At 23.9% G+C, this 10,717-nt stretch overlaps 3 protein-coding genes across 3 annotated transcripts; 1 reads left to right on the forward strand and 2 right to left on the reverse strand.

Annotated features, from left to right (window-relative positions):
- Window positions 1–1,147: 1,147 nt before the first annotated feature.
- On the reverse strand, window positions 1,148–5,187 carry LOC413675 (nuclear pore complex protein Nup107). Its single transcript, XM_397116.7, has 8 exons — window positions 5,128–5,187; window positions 4,531–5,060; window positions 3,899–4,395; window positions 3,597–3,804; window positions 2,668–3,521; window positions 2,272–2,589; window positions 1,942–2,196; window positions 1,148–1,700 (listed from the first exon to the last, which is right to left on the reverse strand). Exons 2-8 carry the CDS (start codon window positions 5,051–5,053, stop codon window positions 1,599–1,601), a joined length of 2,757 nt encoding a protein of 918 aa, XP_397116.4. The 5' UTR covers window positions 5,054–5,060; window positions 5,128–5,187; the 3' UTR covers window positions 1,148–1,598.
- Window positions 5,188–5,604: 417 nt separating this feature from the next.
- LOC410022 (mitochondrial-processing peptidase subunit beta) lies at window positions 5,605–8,314 on the forward strand. Its single transcript, XM_393509.7, has 6 exons — window positions 5,605–5,734; window positions 6,391–6,609; window positions 6,693–7,078; window positions 7,162–7,525; window positions 7,597–7,851; window positions 7,922–8,314. The coding sequence occupies exons 1-6, from the start codon at window positions 5,666–5,668 to the stop codon at window positions 8,060–8,062; spliced, it is 1,434 nt and encodes a 477-aa protein (XP_393509.2). The 5' UTR covers window positions 5,605–5,665; the 3' UTR covers window positions 8,063–8,314.
- Window positions 8,315–8,481: 167 nt separating this feature from the next.
- Window positions 8,482–10,522, reverse strand: LOC412626 (MOB kinase activator-like 3). Its single transcript, XM_006570830.3, has 6 exons — window positions 10,335–10,522; window positions 9,917–10,067; window positions 9,605–9,832; window positions 9,424–9,539; window positions 9,118–9,344; window positions 8,482–9,049 (listed from the first exon to the last, which is right to left on the reverse strand). The coding sequence occupies exons 1-5, from the start codon at window positions 10,377–10,379 to the stop codon at window positions 9,180–9,182; spliced, it is 705 nt and encodes a 234-aa protein (XP_006570893.1). The 5' UTR covers window positions 10,380–10,522; the 3' UTR covers window positions 8,482–9,049; window positions 9,118–9,179.
- Between the last annotated feature and the right edge of the window lie 195 nt (window positions 10,523–10,717).

Raw genomic sequence — 10,717 nt, forward strand, 5'->3', positions numbered from 1 at the left:
AAAGATGTATACGAATTTGAATTTCGATGTCGATGCAGTATAGTGCATATTTTAAGCCATGTATGTGTATAATATTGCACATGTCATCCTTTCTTTTCCTCTTCTTTTTATCTATTTTTGAACAAAAATTTTATGATGAAATTTATATACTGCACTACAAAATTTATGTATTGATAGAGAAATAGGTATTATAAGAATATATAAATGCTCAGAACACTTGTTTCACGAAGCTACAATACTTGTTCTTTATATTTCTCTTATATCGTTTAAATTATTTCTTTTTCGAAATTGCAAAAAAAATTTTTTCCCCTTTGATCGTGGTGCTAATAAATTTCACTTTGCGTAATTAAATTATTAATACATTTACAATTACCTTGATTCGATTAATTTCAATTAAGTGGATTGTAGCTTTTTGAAATAAGTTCAAAAATTTGTGAAACGTTATATTATCAGATCTTATACTTCTAGGGTTCTTAGATTTTATTCAAATAACTGATTGAATTTAAATATAGTAAATTTTTTCAATGGCTATCCAATAATATCATATTTTAAAATTCTATGTTCTAGCTCAACTAAGAACTCTAAGCGAAAGTAATTCGGATGAACATCGAGTAAAGATCTATTTTGGTCAATTATTCCGTGATATATCCTCTTAGTTTTAATTCATTTATGATTAATTACAGAATCGCTTCGAATAATCGCAATTAATTAATCCTTTAATTAAATCATACCATCGTATTATGAATTTGATTATTCATTTTCGATATGAAATCATTTCTGTGCATTGTTAATTTTCTTGATATATAGTCTATATATAATATAATACACGAATAGGTGAAGGTTCAATTATAATGTCAATCCTTTTTTATTTTCTTTTTCTTATTTTATAAAAACAAAGAGGAAAAAAAAAAACAAATATATGCATCAAGCCACATAGAGAGACGAACGCTCTCAATAAAAAATGTTATGAAAAGACTGCTATTGCCGGCAAAAAATAACACTCATTGAACATAGATTTAGAGATTTCAATGTATGCCATACATCACAAATACCATCGTTCTTTACCATGGTTTTTCTTTTTTCGTTCAATGCGAAGATTCTTTAAAAAAAATTTCTATTTACAAATAAATGTTTGTATGTATTTATCTATATTGTACACAGATCCATGTCCGAAAGATACCGGCGATATATATGAGATTTGGAAGTGGCTAAACTATAGAGAAACATCGTAAAATTATAATGATTATTATTCCAATGAAAATATCTCAGGATAATGTTTGTCCTTCATTGTCCCTGAGTTTCTCCGCAATATTTCACGCGTTAAATCTACAGCTTTGACAACGCTACATTTATTAACGATTGAGTAAAAGAAGCATCTAAGTAATCATGAAGTATATAATATATTATGATTATGAATTATTGAACATTGTATCAAATTTTATATTCACTTCTTGTGGTTGACAATAAACTGGTTTTATAAAAAAAGTTAAAGATTTTTATAAATTTTTTTCGAAATTGTAATACATAACATCGCATGTGCGCAGTTAAATATATATATATATATACATTATCTTTTTCATATAATTTTATTAAATATTTCATTTTGGATATCCCCAAGGATCTTTTTTTTGGTCCATTAAAACAAGAGAAGATTCACAGATTTTCTTGAATACTTCACGTAATCTTCCTTTTTGGAATACCTGAAAGAAATTAAAATGTGAATTGTCTTTTTTTTTTTTTATTTAAAAAAAAAACTTTAATATATATAGAATATATACTCGTGAAATATTGTTAGAAAATAGATTCTAAAGAAATACAAATACAAAAGTTATATATAAAAATGTCAATAGAATATTATTTATTAAATTATAAACAATTTAAATTTGCGTTAATGTTTTGATAATAATATCTTATGAATATATTAATGAATATAACATGTACCTTATAAAGTTGATATTGTTCAGAAGCAAGAATATCTGCTAATTGAATACATTCAGCGTGTTCATTCATTTCAGACATTACAGAATGTAAAAGAAGTGTAATTTTTGGAATACAAAGTTCACGCAATTTTTCCATTTGATGATCACGAGATATTTCTTCTGGTGTACATGGTTCATCATTATTATTATTATTTGAATCAACTAACCAACCACCATCCGGAAATAATAATACATTGAATAATAATTGTTTAACTGCCTATAAAATTAAATAAAATTAATAATTTTGTTTAGTAATTTTTATTTATTAATATTATATCAAATTTTATTTTGCCTTTGTATGATGTTGCATTGTAGATGTCCATCTTTCCATTTCTATATTGTATTGTGCTTTTTTGTGTTCGTATGCAACTTTCTCAGTGAACGTGGCATATGGTGGCAATTCTTCTAATGGTGCAGGTTTTCCATGATGATAATGAGAGAACCATTCTGCAAAACCTTCTTGGGCATCAAGATAAGTTTTGTAACAAACATATTCCCGAATTGTTGAAGAAGCTTTCTTCGAAAGATTACTTGTCATTGTAAGATTTGTTAATGTGCCTTCCATTGTTGGATATTCAGCCATAATAGCTTCAATAGAATCCACTGGAATCTGTAAAATTTAATAACAATCATAAATTTTTAATTTAAAAAAATAATATAAAAAATAACGAATAATTTAACTTTATACTTTATTAAAGGCTTTTCTAGCAGCATCAATTTTTTCATTTGCTAGAAAATATCTTATAAGAGCATTAGTTTGCCACAATGCTTCTTCTCGTTGACTTGGATAAAATATTAACCAATCCAATGCATTAATTTTATCTATATCTGTATCTGTTAAAGTGCCTTTCAAATCTATGGGATCAATATCAATGTTCTTGGAACGAATACTTTCCACTACTAATTTTGTAATTGCTTCTACATTTAAATTAGCATCTTCTGCTGCAGTTAAACATTTTCTACGTTGTTCATGATCTTTAATATTTTCTAAATAACTAGCATAATTGGTAACTTGTAATTCTCGTGGCAACATAGCTGTGTAGAAAGCAATTAGAATTGGATCATCCATTTCGATTAATATATGAACATATGCCAATAAAACTTTATCTCCAATTTTATCTTTTGCATTTTTGCCAATCTGACGAAAGAAACATATTAAATGTGCTAAAAATCTTAAAAAATGAGGATCACAGGTACCCGTATTTATCATGTTATCTATTTCTTCCATCAATTTTGGTATTTGATCTAATATCAAATATTTTTGTATTAAATGATCAGGCTTATTTGATTCCATTCGAATTTTGGGATCTTTTGATGCATGAAGTTCTTTAAAAACATCTTTCAATGATATCTCGTTTTTCCAATAATCATCAGGCATGTTTGTAAAACTTTTTATTACTAGATCTCTTACTTCCCTTTCCACTTTAATATCTAATAATGTTTTCATATAAGCCCATAATGCATCTTGCCAAGAAGTTGCTATTTGTAACATTTGTTGAAGATTTCCACATAGACTTGCATAAATAGTACGATAATATTCACCTAAATAAAAAAAATTTAAGTATAAATATTTTCATAAATTATTTTTAATAATGAATACAATAAGAAAATTATTACCTACGCGTTTATCTTGTGAAAGTTCCCAAGCACATAATTTCCATAAGCTTCTATTAGGATTTCCTTCAATGGGCAATTTAGTATCAATTAATGGATTTTGATAATTAGGATCATGATGAGGTATCCATCCTAATAAACATGCAGCTTTCCAAGGCTGTCCACAATGTTCAGCTAATGCCTGTGCTTTTTGAAGACGACCGCAACGAACCTGTTGAAATATATTATTCATGTTATGTTTTTTTCATCTTATTATTTATATAATCATTTCTATTTTTCATTTTTTATTAAAAAAAAGTTCATACTTCTATGAACATTCTTTTTTCGAGTCTTTTATCATCTTCTTTATCTAAATCATGTAAAGATTTTCCTTCTCCAGATTCTCTTATTGGAGCATCTGGATCTAGAGATGATAACAATGGCCTAGTCGAACGAAATGGAATTTGATCTTTACTCTCATATGTTAATAACTGTCTTACAGTATTTTCCCATGGAAGTGTTTTATCTGTGAAATGTTCAGTAATTGGATGTTTTTCTGCTTGATCCAATGCATTTTTTTCCAACCAATCAATTATTAACTGATATTCTCTAATGTAACTTTCAGTTTTAAATAAATTATCTATTACAACTTTTTCTGATATATATGTATTACTTTCTTCTAAATCATCTTCCATTGGAGTAGGAAAATTAAGACTATTTATTCTATTTTGATATAAACAATAAATAAGCCTCCATGTATTCCTTTCATTCTCTAAAGAAATTTCCTCATCTGATACATTAGTTTCTACCTTAGATTGCATTCCTAAATGATAAAAATTTGTATTATATAAAAAATATAATATAAAAATATAAGATTAATAAATAAATCATTTATTATAATAATTTAATATATAATATATATAATAATATATAATTTATATAATAATTTTCTATATACCTCTCATTATATCTAATGTATCTGTACAATTCTGTATAAAATCTGCAATAGTATCAAATACTTGTGTTTCTGAAAAATTTATCTGTACACTGTGTAAGAAATCATAATAAAGTTTAGACATAACATCTCTTAAAGGTTTCTTTGATTTTAAAATTATACCAGTTGCACTACTATCTTCCATCATTTCTCTCAAGGTAAGTTCACCTTTTTCTGAAGCAGCCATTATATCTCGAACTTCATGAGGAGTAAGTGTTAATGAATTGTCAATATCCAAAAGATCATGGCCCTTAATCAGTCTTGAATGAGGATAAAATTTGCCTAACATTTTAGGACTATTAATATCGTTAAATTGATAAGAATCATCCTGATCTTTTCGTAAATGATTGGTATTTTGTAAAGATAATCTTTTTGGAGTTATACTTTTTCCACTTAACCTCAAAAATGACTTTCGTTGAGCATTTTCTTGATTAAACATTTGAATAGATCGTTCTAAATTTTCAGTGGTATCATTTATACTATCCATTTTTTAACTAAAATTCAAAGGTCTATCAATATTTAATTAAAATTACTTATTTTATTGAAAATAAGAATATTTACAAATGAGGGGTATACTTGACACTTGTACCGGTTTTCGAATTTTACAGATGCAACAACAATAAAATAGGGAATTTTTTCAATATAATAAATTTCCCTATATGTATGGTACAAAATTCAGTAACAGAATAAGAAATACATTCTATAATATTTATGTTTTATAATATATTTTAATGTTTAATATGTAATATTTGATGTGATTAAATATTTTTTTCAAAACTTAATATGTTTAAAAAAATTATTTTATTAAAAAAATTTTATAAAAATACTAGATAAAAATTTATATTACATATCATTTCAAAAGAATTGATATTTTATTAATTTTATTATATATATAAAATAATTTTATATAATTAATTAAATTAATATTATATAATATATACATAAATTTTTACATATTATTTATCAATATATTTATTTACAGTATAATAAAGAAAATATTAATGCTTCAAAATTATTTTGAAGCATTAATTTGAACTATATTACTTTTTTTATAACAAGATCGTACCAATCGTACGCGCAGTTGCAAAGACTTATAGAAATGGCGACTTGTCTGCTTAAAGTTAGCTCTGCATTGCGGGCTTATTCCAACAAAAATAGCCTCGTAAAGGTAATAAAATCAAGAATTTATAAAGTAATAAAATATTATATTGTATTAGAAAAATTATTTTTAAAGTCTATATTCAAATCAATATAATTTTTCCGAGATAAAAAACGATTGATTCCATTTTCTCCTTACGTAATAAGAATGAATCTTTTGAAAGTTTGTAAAAACAAAAGAAACGAAATGAATAAATATTAACAAACAACAAATAAAATACAATGAATAGAATTTTATGTAGAATTTTTTGTATTAAGCTATCATAACCTTAATATACATATATATATAAATATGTCATTCTGCACAATAACATGATAAACACAGAAAATTAAAAATTCGATATACATTTTTATACATTATCAAAATAATTATATTTTTATTTTAATTTTAATAAATAATTTTATATTTTAATAATTAAAAATAGTATCAAACTCATATTTATTCAATCTTTTAAATATTATTTCTTGCTATAAAATTGTAAATTAATAATATTATTAAAAATTAATAATATTAATATATTTCTTTTTATATCTTTTAAGTAAATTTAAAAATAAAGTTATATAAATTTATAAACAAGTCAATACATAAAATTAAATTAATTTTTTATATAGAAGTATAATTTGTTCTTTTTTCTTTATTATTATATTATTTATAATTATATTTAGATACAAAAGCAATGGAGATCTACATCAGCATCATTAAAAGAAATATTAATGAATCAACCACCAACTCAAGTTACAACTTTAGATTGTGGTATGAGAATTGCTACTGAAGATAGTGGGGCACCAACAGCCACAGTTGGATTGTGGATTGATGCTGGTAGTCGTTTTGAAACTGATGAAAACAATGGAGTTGCCCATTTTATGGAGCATATGGCATTCAAAGTAAGTAATATTTTTTTAATTTATTTGAAATAAATTATATATATATTAAAAGTAATAATAAAATTAATAATAATTATAAACAGGGAACTACTAAACGTTCACAAACTGATTTAGAATTAGAAATTGAAAATATGGGTGCTCATTTAAATGCATATACAAGTAGGGAACAAACAGTATTTTATGCTAAATGTTTGGCAGAAGATGTTCCAAAAGCTGTTGAAATTTTAAGTGACATCATTCAAAATTCAAAACTTGGCGAAAATGAAATAGAAAGAGAACGTGGTGTTATTTTAAGAGAAATGCAGGAAGTTGAAACAAATCTTCAAGAAGTTGTTTTTGATCATTTACATGCTAGTGCTTATCAGGGTACACCATTAGGAAGAACAATTCTTGGTCCTACTAAAAATATTAAAAGTATTACAAGAAATGATCTTCTTAACTATGTTAAATCATATTATGGTCCACCTAGGTGTGTGATTTAACAATTATATATTTATAAAGTAATTTCATTTTATTTATATATATCTAAAAATTATTATATTATTTTCATAGATTTATTTTAGCTGGTGCAGGTGGTGTAAATCATAATGCATTAGTAGAATTAGCTCAAAAACATTTTGGCCAAATGAAAGGGCCATTTTATGATGAAATTCCTTCAATATTAGAACCATGCCGTTATACAGGATCAGAAATAAGAGTTCGTGATGATACTATTCCCCTTGCACATGTTGCCATTGCTGTTGAAGGTGCAGGTTGGACTGATCCAGATAACATTCCTCTTATGGTTGCAAATACCCTTATGGGAGCATGGGATCGTAGTCAAGGAGGAGGTGTAAACAATATAAGTTATTTGGCTGAAGCTTCTGCAACTGATGGATTATGTCACAGTTATCAAAGTTTCAATACTTGTTATCAAGTACTTACTATTAAATTACATTATTATTTTTATAATTATATATAGAATATATTAATAATTTTTTTTTATAGGATACGGGTCTTTGGGGTATATACTTTGTATGTGATCCTATGGAAATTCAGGATTTTGTATTTAATGTACAACGTGAATGGATGAGATTATGCACGACAGTAACCGAAAAAGAAGTAGATCGCGCAAAAAACATTCTTAAAACAAATATGCTTCTTCAATTAGATGGAACAACTGCAATTTGCGAAGATATCGGACGTCAAATGCTTTGTTATAATCGACGCATACCACTTCATGAACTTGAAGCTAGAATAGATGTAAGTAATATTTGAATTTTATATATATTTTATATATTATTTTTATTTTAATAAATTAAATTATTTGCAGAGCGTAAATGCTTCAAATATTCATGATATTGGTATGAAATATATTTATGATCAATGTCCAGTAATTGCAGCAGTTGGACCAATTGAAAATTTACTTGATTATAATCTTATTCGTGCTGGCATGTACAGATTACGAGTGTAAACATATTTTCTTTGATAAATTTAGAACAAGTTATAAATAACATCGTTTTTAGCAAAAAATTTTAATTAAAATAAGACTATAAAAATATAACTATAAATTAATAATTATCTATACAAAAAATTTTTTATTTGCTTTTCATTAATATTTTATAGTCTTATTTTAATTTTAACTTAATAAATAGTACATTTTCAAATACATTTTCATGTATTATCTGGCTTAAATGTACCAATAAATTTATCTTCAAAGAATTCATTTTTTTTGACTTGTAATTTATAGGAAAAAAAATTATATATTTGATAGATTATAATTAATTTAATAGATTATATTTAATAGATAAAAATATTTCAAAATATGTTTTGAAGTAATTTTGTTTTCATTCAATGTAAATTATTTATTTAGTTAAAAACAATGAACAATAATTATGATGGAAATTAATTTATTATGTTTTATTATTTTTTAAATTTGTACTTTTTTTTATACTGTATGATGTTATATATTTCTATTATGAATACAGTATTATTTAATTTCATAAAAAATGTTTTTAATTTTTAATACATTATATAAGGATATTACATAAGCATCTTAATAATGCAAAATTATATGTACAATTATATATTTTTATGAAATAATATTATAAATAATATTTAAATTCTTAAAATCTTTATAAAACTTGACATATAAAATTACTTGAATACAAATATTAATCTATACACAAATTGTTTTCAAAGCACATAAATGTAAATACAATTTATTGCTGTCTATTTATCCATAAAAAGGATGAATTTTTAAAATTAAAATTAAAATTAAATTTAATTGTATAATTTGTTATATATTTAATATATTAATAACATTTATGACTAACTAAAAAGAGATAATTATGTTAATAAATTATCCCCAATAGAAGATTAGAAGCACTATACACAATAAAGCACTTGATGAAATTCTTCGATTTTCTAAATAGTAATAAAAGTGATATTCTGTGGCATCCTAAATATAAAATTTTATAATATTTTCGAAAAAAAATAAATTAAAAATTTCTCAGAATTTTTACTTACATTAGAAAAAATTTATCTCATTCTAATTTGATTATGACTTTACATATTTATTAAGTTCATCACTATCTGGCATTATTTGATGGTGCTGTTGTTTGTGTTGGTGATGCAGTATCCTTACAAACCTTAGCTGTCATTTCAGCTAATGGTTCTAATTCTTTTGTGTTTATTAATTCAAATTCTGTTACAAAATAATAAAAATGCTTATAACATGTATTCACATGTGCTTCCTAAAATGGAAATATTTTCAATTATATTATAATAAGATATATTATTGATATATATGATATATAAGAATATAAAACCTACTGCTCCTATTGCTACAATACGATCAAAATGATGTATATAAACATGGACAAAAACTCTGAACAAACGTGTCAAAATTTTTCTACATAATAGGACAAAAGTTTTTGGAAATGGTACATCTGTAAAAAAAAATTGTTATGTAAATAACTTATCAACTATTATTTAAATATTTAAAACTTTATACCTGTTGACACAGGAAAAATGGTTTCATTATTAATTTGAGCTTCAATCCAATCCATAAGAAGACTAACATATTGTGGTGCTGGTAATGCAGTAGGTTTTTTATATTTTTCACCATCTGCCCATAAATATTCAAAACGAGCTCCACCACTCATTGTTGGACAAGATGCAGAGTCACAATATTCAGAAACAGTACCATATATTAAATTTATTCTATTAAAAAAATCTACCACTGAAATTATTTATTAAAAATTATATATTTTTAAGTTTATTTATTATATATAATAAATAATTATTAATAAAAATTATAATATACCATGAACAGCTATCCAATCATTTAAATCTTCTCCAGGAGGTAATTTTACAACAGATCTTAAATTAATTCCTGAATTCAATGAAGCTTGTGCTTGTTTATGCAAAGAATATCTTAAAGTTCCATGAGCAAATTTCTTTTTTGGCCTAAATGTCTAAAATGTAATAAATAATTTAAAATATATTAAAAACATTTTAGTAAATACTTAGTAATAAATTAAAATAATAAATATAGATTAATATAAAAAATTATATTAATATTTAATCTTGAAATAAATCAATAATTTTACATATTCTAAATAGATATTATTTAATCTATTAAATATAAAAATTATAATCGGTAATATTTTTTATATTAGGTTAGAATTTTAATTATTATTTAAAAAATTTTATTAAATTATTTAATATAAGTAAAAATTTACCTTTCCTTTTTGAAAAAATTCCATAAAACCACTTAACGCAGTCATTATGAATTAAATATTCACAAAACTTATGTCGCTTTTACAAAAAGCGAAATAACCGGTATTACAAAGTATCCACTCCGTCTTTAGATATCATACATGTGTTATGGATAAAATTTTGTATTATACGCAAGTTTTACTATTTCTTTTATTTATTTATTTATTTAGAAAATTTAAAAAAAATTAGATTAAATTATAGTATATTCATTATATATATATATAATATTACTTGTTTATAAATAAATTTTAAAATTAAATTTCATACATAATTGAAAAGGAATGATTTATGACAGTTTTAGAAGTGTTGATTATTAATTATCTAATATTTCGATTCAATTTAGTAA

This window comes from Apis mellifera, linkage group LG1, assembly GCF_003254395.2.
Source record: "Apis mellifera strain DH4 linkage group LG1, Amel_HAv3.1, whole genome shotgun sequence".
NCBI classification, from domain to species: Eukaryota; Metazoa; Arthropoda; class Insecta; order Hymenoptera; family Apidae; genus Apis; species Apis mellifera.